The 18,908-nt window shown below is 43.4% G+C and overlaps 1 protein-coding gene across 2 annotated transcripts in view; it reads right to left on the bottom strand.

The window, feature by feature from the left end:
* DMC1 (DNA meiotic recombinase 1) overlaps nucleotides 1-15,544 on the bottom strand; it is a 52,968-nt gene extending 37,424 nt beyond the window's left edge. The window contains exons 1-5 of one of the 2 annotated variants that reach the window (XM_030915453.1): nucleotides 15,493-15,544; nucleotides 13,668-13,751; nucleotides 13,038-13,082; nucleotides 12,047-12,193; nucleotides 7,780-7,862 (exon numbers count right to left, since the gene is read on the bottom strand). In XM_030915453.1, the coding sequence (XP_030771313.1) occupies nucleotides 7,780-7,862; nucleotides 12,047-12,193; nucleotides 13,038-13,082; nucleotides 13,668-13,718 (326 nt within the window). In that variant the 5' untranslated portion in view covers nucleotides 13,719-13,751; nucleotides 15,493-15,544. Of the gene's footprint in view, nucleotides 1-7,779; nucleotides 7,863-12,046; nucleotides 12,194-13,037; nucleotides 13,083-13,667; nucleotides 13,868-15,492 lie in introns of those variants that run through there. The other variant, XM_010389243.2, reaches the window with a different exon arrangement.
* Nucleotides 15,545-18,908: the final 3,364 nt, after the last annotated feature.

Below are 18,908 nucleotides of genomic sequence, written 5' to 3'. Positions count from 1 at the left end.
GGATCAGCGAAACAAATGATAAACCCTATTGTTCTTATTTCAATAGTGAATGGGGCCTGGGAATACTGCATGCTGTAGGCTTAAAAAATAATAATTAAAAAATAGTAAATGTGTTAGCAAGGCCTTGTGTCTTACTAGTCTTTAGAATCGAATTGAGTTACAGATCATCTTAGTTATTATTATTTATTATTACTATTATTTTTTGAGACAGAGTCTTGCTCTGTCACCAAGGCTCGAGTGCAGTGGCATGATCTTGGCTCACTGCAGCCTCCGCCTACCAGGTTCAAGAGATTCTCCTGCCTCAGCCTTACAAGTAGCTGGGATTACAGGTACCTGCCACCACGCCCGGCTAATTTTTGTATTTTTAGTAGAAACGGGTTTCACCATATTGGCCAGGTTGGTCTCGAACTCCTGACCTCAGGTGATCCGCCTGCCTTGGCCTCCCAAAGTGCTGGGATTACAGGCATAAGCCACCATGTCTGGCTCATCTTAGTTATTAATTGGGTATTTAATATTGTGCTGTAACTATGTTTCTAAAGTCAATTGAATTTTCAATGTTTTTTCTTTTTCTTTTTTTGAGACAAGATCTTGTTCTGTAGCCTGATACAGGGCTAATTTTTTATTTTTTGTATGGCTGGGGTCTTGCTATGTTGCCCAGGCTGGTCTCAAACTCCTGAGGCTCAAGAGATCTGCCCACCTTGGCCTTCCAAAGTACTGGGATTATAGACATGAGCCATCATGCCCAGCTTCAATTTTTAATATACTGGAAAACATATGAAAAACAGATATTAGGAAAATCCAGTGATTGTCATTATGGTCAGGTTATCTCACATAAACCAAATTTTATGGAGAACTTGTCAGAATAGTAAATGTTCAAAGATATTGTAGGTAATGCTAGCAGTTAGAAGAATAACTGTCAGATTTTGACAGCATATATTTAATTGGTAACCCAATGTTGTAGTGCATTTAAAGTTCTGAATATGAAAAGGCCTAAATTTAAGTCATGATCACATTCATTCATTAAATGCAACACATATCAATTGTGTTAATTGTGCTATGACCTGGTGGGGGCACTTTAAAAACCTTGTACGTAGTTTCTATTAGCATGACTTTTTGGGATATGATCACAGGTCAGACAGAAATTTAAGATATATAGATAATCCAATAGATTTATATTTACATAGTTTAAGAGAGCAATTTAAATGTAAATTTAAACAATGTTGGAAGTTATCCACAAATTTAGTGAGGGCTGCAGACTTCAGTGAGGAAAAGAAAAATCTAGATAGTGACCTGCACAACTTAAATCTAAAGGACATGGGCTAAGCAATCAACCCATTTGGAGGGAATACACTTGGAGATCTCACAGGCCCAGCAACTATTTTTTTTTCTTCAACTTTTATTTTAAATTCAGGGGTACATGTGCCAGATGCGCAGGTTTATTACCTAGGTAAACATGTGCCATGGTGGTGGGGCTAGCAACTATTGAGAAAAATTATCCTGGAAAGCTATGGAAAAGCTCTGGAAAATCCCAGACAAAATTTCTTGTTGATAAGTAATCTCAATCAGCTGAAAAGGTAACCCCAAAATTTACCTGTGAGGATACCCCAAATTATTTGGGACAATACAATTGTTTCCTTTTTGAGACTCAGGAAAAATTAGAATTAAGTATAGAAATAGTGTTTTTTGCCGGGCGCGGTGGCTCAAGCCTGTAATCCCAGCACTTTGGGAGGCCGAGACGGGCGGATCGCGAGGTCAGGAGATCGAGACCATCCTGGCTAACCCGGTGAAACCCCGTCTCCACTAAAAAATACAAAAAACTAGCCGGGCGAGGTGGCGGGCATCTGTAGTCCCAGCTACTCGGGAGCCTGAGGCAGGAGAATGGCGTAAACCCGGGAGGCGGAGCTTGCAGTGAGCTGAGATCCGGCCACTGCACTCCAGCCCGGGCAACAGAGCAAGACTCCGTCTCAAAAAAAAAAAAAAAAAAAAAATGAAATAGTGTTTTTTAAATATAGGGAGATTTAAAAATAGAGACACAAATCAAACCCACAGATTACTATTTTCATATTAAATTTGGCAATATGGGCATGGTGGCTCATGTCTGTAATCTCAGCACTTTGGGAGGCCGAGGCAGGTGGATCTCTTGAGCCTGGGAGTTCAAGACCAGCCTGGATAACATGGCGAAATCCAGTCTCTACAAAAAATACAAAAATTAGCCAGGCATGGTGGCCTGCGCTTGCAGTCCCAGCTACTCAGGAAACTGAAGTGGGAGACCTCACTGAGTCCAGAGAGGTCAAGGCTGCAGTGAGTCGTGATGGAGCCACTGCATTTTAGCCTGGGTAACAGAGTGAGACCTTGTCTCAAAAAATAAAATAAAATATAAATAAATAAATAAATTTGGTAATAACCTGTGCATATTTGCTATTTGAGACCTTTTAACATTTAAGATAATTTGACCTTTTTGTAATGGATTGGCCTCTGACTGATTCAATGGTACATTCCTGCAATTTTCAAGTGGATAACTAATTTTACAAACAGTATTTGAACATTTAACGGTGCCTACAACTCACTATACTTCTAAATTTATTTGAGTTACAAAAGATATTTAGGTAATTGGGAAGATTTGGCTGTTAATAATTAGACAAAGTGCCGGGCGTGGTGGCTCAAGCCTGTAATCCCAGCACTTTGGGAGGCCGAGACGGGCGGATCACGAGGTCAGGAGATCAAGACCATCCTGGCTAACCCGATGAAACCCCGTCTCTACTAAAAAAAAAAAATACAAAAAACTAGCTGGGCGAGGTGGCGAGCACCTGTAGTCCCAGCTACTCGGGAGGCTGAGGCAGGAGAATGGCGTGAACCCGGGAGGCGGAGCTTGCAGTGAGCTGAGATCTGGCCACTGCACTCCAGGCTGGGTGACAGAGCGAGACTCCGCCTCAGAAAAAAAAAAATAATAATAATTAGACAAAGTTCTTCTTTTTTTCCTTTTTTCTTTTGAGACATAGTCTCGCTCTGTGGCCCAGGCTGGAGTGCAGTGGCGCAATCTTGGCTCACTGCAACCTCTGCCTCCTGGGTTCAAGCAATTCTCTGCATCAGCCTCCCGAATAGCTGAGATTACAGGCACCCACCACCACGCCCGGCTGATTTTTGTATTTTTAGTAGAGATGGGGTTTTGCCATCTTGGACAGGCTGGTCTTGAACTCCTGACCTTGTGATCCACCTGCCTCAGCCTCCCAAAGTGCTGGGATTACAGGCATGAGCAACCACACCTGGCTGACAAATAAAGTTCTTAGAGAAAATACAATACACTAAATGTATGAACATAATTAAAATGTCTAAGATAATTTAGGTAATCTTGTTATAAAAGCTCCCTTAAAATGTGATAGATTTATAAAGGGACTTAAAGCTTAAGGAAAAATGTGTAATATTTTAATTAATTAAGTATTAATTTTAAAAAACCTAGCTCCTGGCTGGGCCTGGTGGCTTATACCTGTAATCCCAGTAGTTTGGGAGGCCAAGGTGGGTGGATCATCTGGGTCAGGAGTTCCAGGCCTGCCTGGCCAACATGGTGAAACTCCGTCTCTACTAAAAATACAAAAATTAGCCGGGTGTGGTGGCACACGCCTGTAGTCCCAGCTACTCAGGAGGCTGAGGCAGAAGAATCGCTTGAACCCGGGAGGCAGAGGTTGCAGTGAGCCACGATCACACCACTGCACTCCAGCCTGGGCGACAGAGCAAGACTCTGTCTCAAAAACAAACATAGAACCAAAAAAACCTAGCTCCTGAATGATCTTTTCTGTTCTCAAGAGCAAACATCAAGGGCACCAGAAAACTCACAATGACAGTAATTATTTCTTTAGCCCAGTGGTTCTTAGACCACCATGTGGTAGAGTGGCTAGAGAAAATCAAGTTGTCATTTGAACCAAGTGTTTTGTTGATCAACCTCATTTTGACCAATTTGCCTAGGGGTAGGATTTCCCCAAGACTATTCCTTAACTTTACTTGAAAAAAGGGTCTGGCCGGGCGTGGTGGCTCAAGCCTGTAATCTCAGCACTTTGGGAGGCCGAGACGGGCGGATCATGAGGTCAGGAGATCGAGACCATCCTGGCTAACACGGTGAAACCCCGTCTCTACTAAAAAAATACAAAAAGCTAGCCGGGCGAGGTGGCGGGCGCCTGTAGTCCTAGCTACTCGGGAGGCTGAGGAAGGAGAATGGCGTAAACCCGGGAGGCGGAGCTTGCAGTGAGCTGAGATCCGGCCACTGCACTCCAGCCTGGGCGACAGAGCGAGACTCCGTCTCAAAAAAAAAAAAAAAAAAAAAAAAAAGAAAAAAGGGTCTGTGATTTTAAAAGTCTGGGACGATGCTGGGTTAAACAGATGTTTTCTTTTTGAGACTGAGTCTCACTCTATTGCCCAGGCTGGAGTGCAGTGGCATGATCTTGGCTCACTACAATCTCCTTCTCCCGGGTTCAAGAGATTTTCCTGCCTCAGCCTCCCGAGTAGCTGCAACCATAGGCACATGCCACCACGCTTGGCTAATTTTCATTTTTTTTTTTTTTTTTTTTTGAGACAGAGTTTCGCTCTTGTTGCCCAGACTAGAGTGCAATGGTGCAGTCTTGGCTCACCACAACCTCTGCCTCCTGGTTTCAAGCGATTCTCCTGCCTTAGCCTCCCGAGCAGCTGGGATTACAGGCATGCACCACCATGCCTGGCTCATTTTTTGTATTTTTAGTAGAGACGGGGTTTCTCCATGTTGATCAGGCTGGTCTCGAACTCCTGACCTCAGGTGATCCACCCGCCTCGGCCTCCCAAACTGCTGGGATTAAAGGTGTGAGCCACTGCGCCCGGCCATTTTTTTTTGTATTTTTAGTAGAGACAGGGTTTCACCATGTTGGCCAGGCTAGTCTAGAACTCCTGACCTAAGATGATTTGCCCATCTTGGCCTCCTGAAGTGCTGAGATTACAGGCGTGGGCCATCGTGCCCTGCCCAAACAGCTGTTTTGTATCACTGCAGGATTTCACAGGCTAGTGTGCACTGTGAATCTTCAAGAAGAATATATAGTATACAGTACTTCTCAAACTTATTCACTATTTGTTTATTCATTCATTTAGTCATTCAACAAATATTTATTGCACACCTAGTTTATCCCAGAGACTGTTTTGTGCACTTGGGATAAAGTAGAGAACAAAAGAGACAGAAATTTTTTCTCTCACGAAGTTTACAATCTAGTGGGAGATGAGATAATAAACACGAATAGGCCAGGCGCCGTTAGCTCACACCTGTAATCCCAGCACTTCAGGAAGCTGAAGCGGGTGGATCACGGGATCAGGAGTTTAAGACGAGCCTGGCCAAGATGCTGAAACCCTGTCTCTACTAAAACTACAAAAATTGGCCGGGCATGGTGGTGGGCACCTGTAATCTCAGCTACTCAGGAGGCTGAGGCAGGAGAATCGCTTGAACCTGGGCAGCAGAGGTTGCAGTGAGCTGAGATTGCGCCACTGCACTCCAGCCTGGGTGACAGAGCAAGACTCCATCTCAAAAAAAATAATTAAATAAAAAATAAAAAATAAACACAAATATGTAAAATATGTGGTACGTCAGATGTTATTAAATGGTATGGATAAAAATAAGGCCAGGAAGGGGATAAGGAAGACAGAGTATGAAAGTGAGGAGGTTATATTGTCAAATAAAGTGATCAGAGAAGTTCTCATTCAGACGTGGACATTTTTGCAAAGACCTGAAAGAGATGACAGCAAGCCATGTAGATCTAAGAGGAAAGAGTATGGTAGGCAGAGGCAACACAAAGTGCAAAGGCCCTGATGCAGGAATGTATCTGACATGTTCTGGGAATAGCAAAGAGGTCACTATGGCTGGTACGTAGAAAACTAAAAAAGTGAAATATTAGAGATTGGAGAGGACTTCGGCGTTTTTTCTGAGTGAGATGGGGAATCATTAGGGTGTTATGAGCCACTGCACTCCAGCCTAACCTATGTTTTAAAATGACCATTCTGGCTCTTTTGTGAATTAAAAAAAACAGTAGGGGCAAGGTCTCAAGGAGGGAGGTTAATTAGAGGTTATTATAATAATCCAGGGGAGGTATTAATAGGTGGTAGTTTAGTCCAGTGAGGTAACAGTAGAGGTGGTAAGAAATAGTTGAATTATATTCTCACTCTCTCTGTGTACACACACACATATACACATAAAATAATATATATTATATATTAATCTTTTATTATAGAAAATATTAAGCATAAACAAATGTAGACAAAAATAATATAATGAACCATCACGTCTATCACTCAGCTTCAACAATTGTCAACTATGAACTCAGGGTAAATCTTTTTTCATATAGACCGCTAACCATTTACCTCCCTTCCCATATTATTTTAAGCATATACTAAGTAACATATCATTTCTTTATAAATATTTCAGTATGTATCCCTAAGAGATGAAGACTCTCATCTTTAACAACCATATTCCCCCTATCACACTTAAAAATTTAGTAATTCCTTAATTTTTTTTTTTCCAGACAAGGTTTCTCTGTGCATCACCCAGGCTAGAGTGCACTGGCAAGATCATGGCTTACTAGAGCCTCAACCTCTACCTCCTGGGCTCAAGCAAGCCTTCCATCTAAGACTCCTGAGTAGCTAGAATTACAGGTGTGCACTTTTTTTTTTTTTTTTTTTTGTAGAGACAAGGTCTCACTTTGTTGCTAGGATGATCTCAAGAGATCCCCTCCCCACCTCCAACCTTGGCCTCCCAAGGTGCTGGGATTACAGGTGTCACCAACTGCACCCGGCCAGGTGATATGTCTTTTAAATCTCTTTAATCTATAGGTTTTCTCCCTGACTCCATCTCTTTTTTCCTCCTTGTAATTTATTTGTTGAGGAAACTGAGAGGTTTGTTCTGACTAAATATATTTTGAAAGTAGAACAGACATGATTTGTTAATGGGTTAGAGTTAGGATGTGTGAGAGAAAAAAGATGTCAAGAATAACACCCAGGTTTTAGGTCAGAGGATCAGGAAAGGGATAGATCTAAGATGAGGGAGGCTTTGGGAGAAGCAGATTTGGGGCAAAGGTCAGAAGTTTGATTTTTGGACCTGTGAAGTCTGAGCTATCAATCAGATATTCAAGTGGAGGTATATTTGACTATGAAATCCTTTTTTTCTTAATGTATCTTGTGAGTCCAGGGTTTTGACGAATACTTAGAGGAAATACTGCTTTTGTTCTAATTGCTCTTGGGCACTGCTGTAACATATGAAACGCTAATTCTTTCTAGTAAGGGAGGGAGAAAAACCCCACATTTTAGTAAACTTGCATTGAGAAGATGATGATATGTCTTGGGAATCATAAAACAGTAAATAAAAAGGGATGTTAAAACTTCTGCAGAAGAGCAAAAATAACTCTGCATTATTTCTGAAATATTTAATCTAACAACTGCTTTTTGAGTAAAATCAAAATTTGCAATGAAACCTCCTTCATCAATGGAGAAGGAAAGTAAATGAAAAGTTAAACTGATTTTTAAAAGTGGTTTGAGATTAATATTGGCTGATTCAGAAACTAGATTTTGGGTCTGAATTTCTTGTAAGACATTTAATCTTGCTCCTCCAAGCAGTCTGGAATTTTTTGATAGCATTTAGAAAAAACACACACACACACACACCCAAACTTCAAATGAAGAAGCTACTTCTACTACTTATAGTAGAAATAACCAGAAAGAGGAAAAGAAACATGGTATTCCAAAGACTATGCTTAGTGGTTATAAAAAATGTAAGATACACACTCAAATTCCTGGCTCCCGGTGGTGATACGGAAAACCATTTTCCTCTTTTCACTATACTCAAATGCAGTCAAGAATCCTGGTTCCTACAGAAAGATAAAACGAAATGTTCAAAAAGGGTTTAAAGATGGTGGTTTTATTTTCAAATGTTGCCCAAAATGATATACTCAATTATTAAGATATCATTTGGTATAAGCTGCAGTTCACTTGTCCTTGAAGGCAGTACAAGATTATGGTTAGGAACACAGGCTTTAGAGCTGCCCTTTCTAGGTTCAAATCATGTCTCTAATAGTTATTAGTTGTATGATATGGAGTAAACTACTTAATCTTGCTGTACTTCAGCTTCCTCTTTTGGGTCAAACAGATATAACAGTGTTTCTTCAAAGAGTAGCTGTGAAAATTAAATTTTATATATATATATATATATTTTTTTTTTTTTTCTTTTTTTGGGGGGGGACTGAGTCTCGCTCTATTGCCCAGGCTGGAGTGCAGTGGCACTGTCTTGGATCACTGCAATCTCTGCCTCCCAGGTTCAAGCAATTCTCCTGCCTCAGCCTCCCAAGTAGCTGAGATTACAGGCACCCGCCACCACACCCAGTTAATTTTTATATTTTTAGTAGAGCCAGGGTTTCACCATGTTGGCCAGGCTGGTCTCAAACTCCTGACCTCAGGTGATCCACCCGCCTGAGCCTCCCAAAGTGCTGGGATTACAGGCGTGAGCCACCGCACCCGCCCTTAAATTATATATATATATATATTTTGAGATGGAGTTTCACTCTTGTTGCCCAGGCTGGAGTGCAATGGTGCGATCTCAGCTCACTACAACCACCACCTCCCAGGTTCAAGTGATTCTCCTGCCTCAGCCTCCCAAGTAGCTGGGATTACAGGCACTTGCCACCATGCCTGGCTAATTTTTTGTATTTTTAGTAGAGATGGGGTTTCACAATGTTGGCCAGGACGGTCTCAAACTCCTGACCTCAGGTGATCCACCCGCCTTGGCCTCCTAAAGTGCTGGGATTACAGGCATGAGCCACCATGCCCAGCCAAATGAGATATAAAGTAGAGGGTATTTTACTAACAATTCACTTTTTTTTTTCATTCAACAGAATCATTTTTTTCCAGCTGTAGAAGTTTCAAGGGGCACAGAAATTCCAGTTTTCGTTATTCTTGAGACAACATTTTTCACACGGTAGATATACTACCTATTGACTGATTAAAAAGGTACAGCTGATGCAGTGGAGGACTAGTGAAAATAGGTCCCAATGTAGTCTAATGGGTGTCCCTCTTGGTTGTTTTATACCATGACTGTGGTTCTCAAACTTTGGAGAACTAGGAGAATAGGGACAGCCAAGCCCAGGTCCTATCCTACTTCAGTGAGCCAAGTCTGGGCTTCTGTTTTCTTTATTAGCCACACCAGGTGATTCTGATACACATCAATGTTTAGAACCACTGTACTATGAAATTAACTTCCTTCCTTTCTCTCCTCTCTCTCTTTCTGTCTCTCTCTCTCAATCTCTTTCTCTATCTCTAAAAATAAACAACTGGGTGCAGTGGTTCACACCTGTAATCCCAGCACTATGAGACACTGAGGCGGGAACTGCTTGAGGCCAGCAGTTCAAGACCAGCCCGGGCAACATAGCAAGACCCCATCTCCACAAAAATTTTAAAAAATTAGCTGGACATGGTAGCATGTGCCTGTAGTCCCAACTACTCAGGAGGCTGACGTGGGAGGATCGCTTGAGCCTGGGAGGTCAAGGCCTCAGTGAACTGTAATAGAAAAACTGTACTCCAGCCTGGGTGACACAGTGAGACCTTGTCTCAAAAATAAATGAATAAATGAATAAATAAAGCTGGGCACAGTGGCATATTCCTGTAGTCCCATGTACTTCAGAAGCAGAGGCAGGAGGTTCACTTGAACCCAGGAGTTCAAGCCCAGACTGGGCAACATAGTGAGATACCGTTCTCTCTCTCTCTCTCTTTTTTTTTTTCTTTTTGGGACAGAGTCTCACTGTGTCGCTCAGGCTGGAGTGTAGTGGTACAATCTTGGCTCACTGCAACCTCTGCCTCTCGGTTTCAAGCAATTCTCCTGTCTCAGCCTCCCAAGTAGCTGGGACTACAGGCAACTGCCATCATGCCCGGCTAATTTTTGCACTTTTAGGAGAGACGGGGTTTCACTATGTTTCCCGACTAATTTTTGTATTTTCAGTAGAGATAGGGTTTCACTATGTTGACCACTATGTTAGTCTTGAACTCCTGACCTCATGATCCGCCTGCCTCGGCCTCCCAAAGTGCTGGGATTACAGGCGTAAGCCACTCTACCTGGCCCAATCCCTTCTCTTAAAAAATAAAAATAAAAAAGGATAAATAGTTTAAGCTAAGAAAGGAGAAGATTCTTGGTGCAGTAGTGGGTGCTTGAGAAGGAGAGAGGTTCTTTTCTTTGGTAGTAAGATTTAATTTCCAAAGAAAATAACTCTAATGTCATAGAGCAGTTTCCCAAACCCTGGGTACTGCTCCAGGGCTTTCTTAAACACCCTGGTAGTTGTGGAATTCACTTGTGGATACACTGCCTGAGTGTACTCAGAAGCTAGAGCAACTGAGCTGGGTTCAGAGTAATTCAGTTCAGTAGGGTCCTCTCCAAGTTCAGGATCACACTGCCAGTTGCATCACTCTCCTGCCTTGACCGCCTCTGAAGAAGGAAACCAAATGGCTGTTGGTGAAGAGAGCTTCTCAGACTTGCTGGGAATGAGACCCTCATATACCAATAGAGAAATGGAGAGGCCTGCTATTAAATGAAGAGGAAGACTTAGTGACTATCTTTCTTTGCTTTCCTATTTCAAGAGCTGGTACCTCTAGTGGTTCCCAAAAGCTCTACGTAAAAGCTTGGGTCAAAGGTATATATGCTTTTGTCTGGTAGCCTGGCAGTTGCAAAGGCCCCTCACAGCCAGTGAGCCCTGCTAGAAAGTAGTAAGGTAGGAGGTGGGATTTGACTCCAGAGGTGGGGCTCAGACACCAGACCGAATTGAGAACTAGCTAAAACAGGGTCCAGGGCAGAAGCAGCTTTCCATAAGACATGCCCACCAATGTGCCATGTCAGTTTACCATTGCTATGGCAACACCTGGAAGTTACTGCCCCTTTCCATGGCAATGACCCAATGGCCCAGAAATTACCACTCTTTTCCTAGAAATTTATGCATAAACTGCCCCTTAATTTGCATGTAATTAAAAGTGGGTATAACTATAATGGCAAAACTGCCTCTGAGCTGCTACTTCTGGGCACACTGCCTATGTGGTAGCCCTGCTCTGCAAGGAGCAGTATCTCTGCTGTGCTGTACTGGGCTGTCCAACACCACTGGCTCACCTTTGAGCAAAGCCAAGAACCCTCCCAGGTTAAGCCCCAATTTGGGGGCTCACCTGCCCTACATCAGTATGGGTTAGCTTAGCTCAGCTGCTTCAGTGAGCACATTCATATCTATCTCAACTGCACATATGTAGACCCAACCACCATTGGTCTTTTTCTAACCCAATGCTCTCTTATCAATTGGCTAGATATCAATCTCCTATACCAGGAGAGAGCAGCTTCTTTGGTACTGAGTGCTTCACAACAGCCATAGGTGTGATCTTTGAGGAGACAAGACAAAATTGAGGAGGAGGAAGGTAAAAAATAAAAATAAAGGCCAAGCACGGTGGCTTACGCCTGTAATCCCCAGCACTTTGGGAGGCCGGGGCAGGCAGATCACGAGGTCAGGAGATTGAGACCATCTTGGCCAACATGGTAAAACCTCGTCTCTACTAAAAATACAAAAATTAGCTGGGCGTGGTGGTGTGTGCCTGTAGTCCCAGCTACTCACGAGGCTGAGGCAGGAGAATTGCTTGAACCCCAGAGGTGGAGGTTGCAGTGAGCCGAGATCACGCCACTGCACTCAGGCCTGGCGACAGAGCAAGACTCTGTCTCAAAAAAAAAAAAAAAAAAAAAAGGAGAAAGGAAAGGCAGAGACAGCTAGAAAAAGCAATATATAGGGAGACAAAAAAGTTTTGGCAAAAATAATTACCTTCATTAGTGTTCCAGGTCTCTTAATCCCTACCTTCATCTTTCAGAAATCAATTGCTCTTGCTTTGAAACTGAATTGATAAAAAGTTAACATTGGGAGTATAACATATTGTGATCTACAGGAACTCAGTTCCCACAATAATTTCTAGTTTTCATGAGAAAGCCTATAAAGATTCACAAGGCCCTTCTAAGCAAAAACAGCAAAGAATGGATTTTGCTTACAATTAATTTGTTCGCTGCCTCTTTAATCTTGTCTACTTTGGCTTCTGAGAGTCCTTTGACATTGCATAGAGCTCTTCTTGTTGTCATCTGTATACCTTTGATGGTACAGATTCCTACTGATTTCAGTTTCTTAATGTCAGCCACGTTCTGTAAATTAAAGAATGGGCACAGCAGATTGCTAAGATGCCAGCCTGAAAGGCTCCCATACTATGTCATGTGTTTCTGTGTCCATCTCCTTCCACCATGATGCCAATTTTATACAAGCTGCCAGGTGGAACCCACCCACCATGTAGCCAAATGTTCTGGAAATATCTGAGTAGAACATACTCAGCAGGCTGCCAAATGTTCTGACTGCGCCCTGATTTCCCACGAATGTTAGTGAGACCATGGCAATGTAACAAGGAATTCAAAAGAAAAGTCTGTTGGTGGAAAAGCTAACAAATTTATCACACATTCACCCCCTCAGTTCAGCTCCTTCCTTCTACAGAACTTCATTACCAACATGTTCTTTTAAATTTTTAAAGACTTTTTTTTTTCTTCTGCCCCTGAAGAATGCAAATAACTACATCACCAAAGGACCAGGATTTTCTCTTGCTTCTATTTTCTAAAACCACTGAAAGAGATTAAATGTGAGGGCTACAACAGATAATGTCAGCACATTTCTATCAACTGATTGCTGTTGAAATCCACCCAGTTCATTATTCAAAGGCTGGATTTCTGCCAACATCATTTATTCCAGTCATCTGACGTATAGAACTTAATTTTGTCCTCTGGGTACACTTGATAATGTCTGGAGACATTTTGATTGTCACAGCTGCAGGGGTGCTACTGGCATGCAGTGAGCAAGTAGAGGCCAAGGATGTTGCAAACACCCTACAATGTACAGGACGGCCCCTTGCAACAAAGAATTATCCAGGCCCAAATGTCTGTAAGGTTGATGCTGAGAAATCCTGAATCAGATAATTTAACACAGCATTGAAAAACTACTTACAATTCCATGTTTTTGTAACAGGTCAATATCTTGAAACAAAGATTCCTAAAGGAGATGAAACAGAAAAAAACGAAGCTTTGATTCTTCATATCCAGTTATTTCACATCTTTTAAAGAGGTAATTCAATACTATGAGTCACTCCAAAATGCCTCAAATTCCACTTCTCTAGAGATTGAGGAAGGATCAATACTGTTTTTCAAACACATACTTAGAAGAAGCACCAACATTGAAAAGGCTGGGAAGCCAGTTACCTTTGTCATGTCCTCCCTAAAATTTTGAAACCTTTACCCAAAGGACTGGAGCAACATTTGACCTATTTTAAATATGTTTTCTCAACCCTCTTCCCCTCCAGATCCTAAACTCCTTCCTCTAGGACCAGGCTGCTATTCGGTACCAGTGTATACAGGTACCAGTATGGCCATACCAGCTGTTAAGTTATTAAAATACTTTCATACCAGTTGCTAAGTAGCTAATCTTAGCATCCTTGCCAAACAAGTTGTTGCATATTTGCAATATATAACTATGTGTTATTTCTACTTTCAGTTTCTAAAAATAGTAGCTAAAAGAGAAGGAACTTGATTTTTGTGGAATGACCGAATATCTATGTATCTTTCAACATTCTAGTCATACCTCTTCATCTTGTAATCTTGGTTCTTCCGCCACAACTTGATCCTCCTTCATGTTGAAAGGTGAGCAACAGAAAAATAATCACTTCTGGGAAAATAAGAAATATTATGTAAGAAGTAGTTCTTTGTCCAGGGGCCTCTGATTTCATTTCAAAGTCACCAAGGACTAGAAGGACAATAAGAGAAGCATTTAACTTGGAAAGACTAGGCCAGTCTATCTTCTTTCTGCGAGGCATGTGGCATTATTTCTTGTGTGTGTGTGCGTGCATGTGTGTGTGTGCACGTCCCCACATGCACACAGGTGCCTGAGGGGCAAATTGGGGGGTGATTAGTTTCTTCTCTTTCCCCAGTAGTGATCATTTATCATCTGGTTTCCATTGCACAGCTAATCATGACTTTATTACTGCCTTGAAATGTTATTTAAAATTGCTTATTGCTTTTAACCTTTCTTGTTTAACAACAAAACTCTAAGAACCTTGACATTATATCATTCTTCCTTGTGTCCTCCCTGGCACCTCCAACTTTGTCCTCAATAAATGGATTTTATTTTTCTCATCTATGATGAATGCCTTCCTGTCTGCTGATTATGAATGGGTACTCCTGTAACACCTACCTTCTTGTTTCATAGAACATTAGCTATACTTTCTTTCACAGTATTTACTAGTTTCATGATTTTTTTTCAGATTTAAAAATATGGTGGGCCGGGCGCGGCGGCTCACTGCCTGTAATCCCAGCACTTTGGAAGGCCAAGAAGGGCAGATCACAAGGTCAGGAGTTCGAGACCAGCCTGGCCAAACCCCGTCTCTACTAAAAATACAAAAAAAATTAGCCGGGCATGCTGGTGGGAGCCTGTAATCCCACCTACTTGGGAGGCTGAGGCAGGAGAATCGCTTGAACCTGGGAGGCGGAGGTTGCAGTGAGCCGAGATTGTGCCACTGCACTCCAGCCTGGGCGACAGTGAGAAGCTCAGTCTCAAAAAAAAAAAAAAAAAAAATTGGTGGATCATAATATTATAGTAAGACTGATAAGCAGTTAAAGTTTTTAGCATTGTAGACCCAAAGAGAAATCTCAGGAATCCACAAGGCGTGATTGTGTTTATTACAATAAAATGCGGTACAAATAATTATTTTTCTTGGTCGATTCCATTTCCTCATTTGATACCAAAGTCAGGGGTTGGACCTTAGAATAAAGGGAACGAACTATTAACACGAAGGCAGGAGCAGGGTCCTACCACCCAGCACCTCAAACCGCAAAGGATGGAAGGCAACCGAGACCGTTCGTATGGGATCTTCGGGGACACTGTCCTTCAGATGGCTAGCTATGAGTACCCCAATTCCACATTTACTGTCCCCATCGAAGAAAAACACATATTCATTTCTTCTCCCAGTGATGACATGAAAAGATTGTCCCCCATCTCTCAAGGAGCCGTCGATGGACCGAACGGTTGGCTTGAAGGTAGGGCTCCCCAATCCCCCGGTTTAAGACCACCCAGCTGTCCCCTCTGGTGGGGGCAGCAGCGCGGTCGGGTCGCCCTCGACGCCTCCCTCAGCAGGAGGCCTGGGCAGACCCCGTGCGGCCGCCGGACATTTTCCTGACACCGGATTCCCTGGTCAGGATGAGGCGGGCTCTTCTAGACTTAGGTCCGATTCGATTGAAAATAAGGAGGTTGGAAATCCGTCAAGGTCACTAAAATTCCTCCCCAGGGGTCGGAGCAGAACGCTCAGAGTCACTAGCCCGGGAACCCCAAAAAAAGAGCGAGAAAGGGAAGCGCGCCTTCTCAAAACGAGCGTCCGCTCAGTCTTCGCACGCTGTCCGTTTATGCCACTTACCCCCCTCGTACCCACAGTCTCCCCGAGATTTTCAAGGTGAAGCCCCTCTGCCCCCGCCCGACCTTTCCAGTCCTCAGCTGACAGGATTCTAACTCGGGCCCAGAACGCGGAGCCTGGAAACCCGCGCGCCGTTGACCACAGGGTTTGGCGCCAAATGAGGAAGGCGGGGCGAGGACCAAGGGGCCGGGGCGGGGCGCAGGGTGAGGAGGCGGGGTGAGGGTGGAAGGACGGGGAGCGGGCGGGCCCACAGTGGGCGACGCGGGGAAGGGAGCTATGGGGGGCGGGGCGAAGACGGAGGGGCGGGGAAGAGCGGGCTCACAGTTGGGGGAACCAGAGGGCGTGGCCTGGAGGGGGCGTAGCGAGGGGAGAGTCGGGGCAGGGAGCAGGACGAGGGGGCGGGGCGAGGACTGAGGGGCGGGAAACGAAGAGAAGCCTCCGGCGCGTGGCGCGCTGAGGTGAGGGAGTGAGGGAGGGGCGCTGTGGAGGGAGCGCCCTGAGGAGCGGGGCCTTGAGGGGAGGAGACCGTTGAGCTGGGGCGTCCCTCGAGCTGAGCACCTCGCTCAAGTCCGGCAGAGGACTCTGAGGCGAGGGTTCTGAGGAGGACGCCTTGAGTCAGGGGAGGGGCGCTGAGCAGAGGTGGCTGACGTTGGCCATAGGTCTTGGTCGCGAGGGTCGCAGATGGAGCCTTGGGTTAGAAGGTCGAATCCGGGCCCCTTTCCCTCCGCCGCCGCTGCCCATGGCTTCTCTTTCGCCTCCAGGTTTTCATGCCTGGCTTCAGAGTTTGGCCGTGCTCCCTCAGCGTTCCTAATTTCCCACTTTCTGACTCTCACCATTTGCCACTCTTGTCTGTGATTGAGATACCCAAGGCCCATTCAGGATGGAGAGTAATTTTTTTCTCTGTCTTAACTTGAAGTTTTAAATAGACCACAGACGCCAAGTATATTTTGGTTCAGCTTTTAAATAGAAGTCGCAGGCCAGCCTTCGTGCCAGCAGCGCCATCGCTGGCAGCGTCCTCCTCCTCCCCTCACGCGGAGACTGACTTGAGGAGAGTCAGGAAACATTTGAGAGAGCAGCTGCCGAGGTGGAGGCTGTGATGTATCTTGGATGAATCTCTGTGCAAACAGTTCTTTGGGTTCAAGACCTAGTACAGGGCGATCCTTTTTTGTTTTTTCTGTCTGAATCATTTTGCTGGAATAGCAAAACATTCCCACAATAGCAGTTGGCATTTTTGTGTAGGACGCTCCCCCGCCCCCAACAGGTGGATCGTTTCAAGATCCAACAAATAACTGCCATTGTGCTTCCAAATCTGTTATTTTCGCCCAAACATAGCCGTCCCTGTTATATGGAAATGAATGCCCATTTGGGGAAGGAACTGGATAGTGATGAAAGGCTTTCACTCTGAGGCCTCACCTAAATAATTATGGGAACTTTTGAGCAACTCGTTAGGTGAAGACATCAACAGTCTACAGAAGAGCTGCAAAGAGCACAGCAAGATGATTTAGGGAAACATAACATATGTAGTTTGGTGTAGTGACAGCTGGGAGAGAGAAATGTTCATAATATTTGAAGGTTGTGTGCAGTACACTTAAAGAAACTAAAATGAGCTGGGTAATGACAAATTCATGAAGGGAGGAGAAACATCTTATTTGGGTATCATATTGATGGTTAGAGACAACTTTTAAAATGTTTAAAACAACAAACTCTGGGGCAGTTAAAAAGTGCACACGAAGACCTTTCCACTCAAATCAGAACCAAAAAAAATTAGTCTTTCATATCATACAAAAACTCTGAATATCATGAAGGTGGCATTTCAAATCAGTGGAGAAATGATGAATTCAGTGAATAGTGTTAGAACAACTAGGTAACCATCTGGAAGAAAAATAAAATTGGAACCACACTTTACACATTATACCAAAATAAATTCCAGACAGATCAAAAAATTAAATCTGAACAATAAAATAATAAAAGTACTAGAAGAAAATATGGGAAATTCAAAATTACTTTGTAATAAGGAACATCTTTTTAAGTATGATACAAAACTCAGAAGGCATGAAAGACTGATAAGTGGCTGGGTGCGGAGGCTCACGCCTGTAATCCCAGCACTTTGGGAGTCCAAGGCAGGTGGATCACGAGGTCAGGAGTTTGAGGCCAGCCTGGCCACGATGGTGAATCCCTGTCTCTACTAAAAATACAAAAATTAGCTGGGCATGGTAGCACACACCTGTAATCCCAGCTACTCGGGAGGCTAAGGCAGGAGAATTGCTTGAACCCCGGAGGCAGAGGTTGTAGTGAGCCAAGATCGTGCCACTGCACTCTAGCCTGGGAGACAGAGTGAGATGTCTCAAAAAAAAAAAAAAAAAAAAAAAAAAGGAAAAGAAAAATTGATAAGTATGCTTATATTTAAAAATATATATCCTGCATGGCAAAATGGTACTTTCCTATCCACAATATAGACCATGGCAAACCAGAGCTTTTGTGTCAATTATTAACTGGCTAACATAGCTTGCCTAATTTTTCAAATCCTTCAGGAAGTCCACAATTTCTCTATACAATTTTAAAATTTTGTGTCATTTTTATAATATTTTAAGAAAGAAATAGGCAGTGGGATTATAGTTAAGACCTGAATTTTAAACTATTACACTTTACTGCCCCTCCGTGGACAGTCACCTTATAACCAAATAGAGGCACAGGATTCCAGCACATATAGTTGGGCTTCTACAAAGTGATGCTTGCTGATACATATTCTTGAAATTTCAAGAGCTTGAATTTGAGAAATGTTTTAGTAGAGAACTAAAGAATGAAGGCTCATCACGTACAAATTTCACTGGGTAGAATTCCCCTTAAACAAATTTGTTTGTTTTGTTTTGCTTTTTGTTTTTGAGTCAAGGTCTCCCTCTGTCACCCAGGCTAGAGTACAGTGGTAAGATCTTGGCTCTCACAGCAGCCTCAATCTCCCAGGCTCAAGCGATCCTCCCACCTCAGCCTCCCAAATAGCTGGCACTACAGGCACAAGCCACCATATCCAGCTAATTTTTTGGTATTTTTTTTGTAGAGATGTGGTTTCACCATGTTGCCCTGGTCTCAAACTTCTGGGCTCAAGTGATCCTCCCGTCTTAGCCTCCCAGAGTGCTGGGCTTATAGGCATGAGCCACTGTGTCCAGCAGTGTTCCATTTCTTTATCTCCATTTTCAAATAATTTGCCTGTAAGAATAAGGTACTTGTAGCCTATTGCTGAGACGTGTACCTCTTAGTGGCTCTTCCCCTGGCTACACAAAGGCTTAAAATGACTGCTGTTTGTAAAGATTCAATTAAAATTTTAACCTAGGGCCTTACATTATTCACCTCCAGTTACAAGAAGGCATATGGGGTGCCATAGGAACGCATGGGAGGGACATCTTATTCAGTTTGTGGGTAAC

Source organism: Rhinopithecus roxellana, chromosome 13 (assembly GCF_007565055.1).
Source record: "Rhinopithecus roxellana isolate Shanxi Qingling chromosome 13, ASM756505v1, whole genome shotgun sequence".
In the NCBI taxonomy this organism is placed as follows: Eukaryota; Metazoa; Chordata; class Mammalia; order Primates; family Cercopithecidae; genus Rhinopithecus; species Rhinopithecus roxellana.
This window is presented reverse-complemented; position numbering and strand designations above follow the sequence as displayed.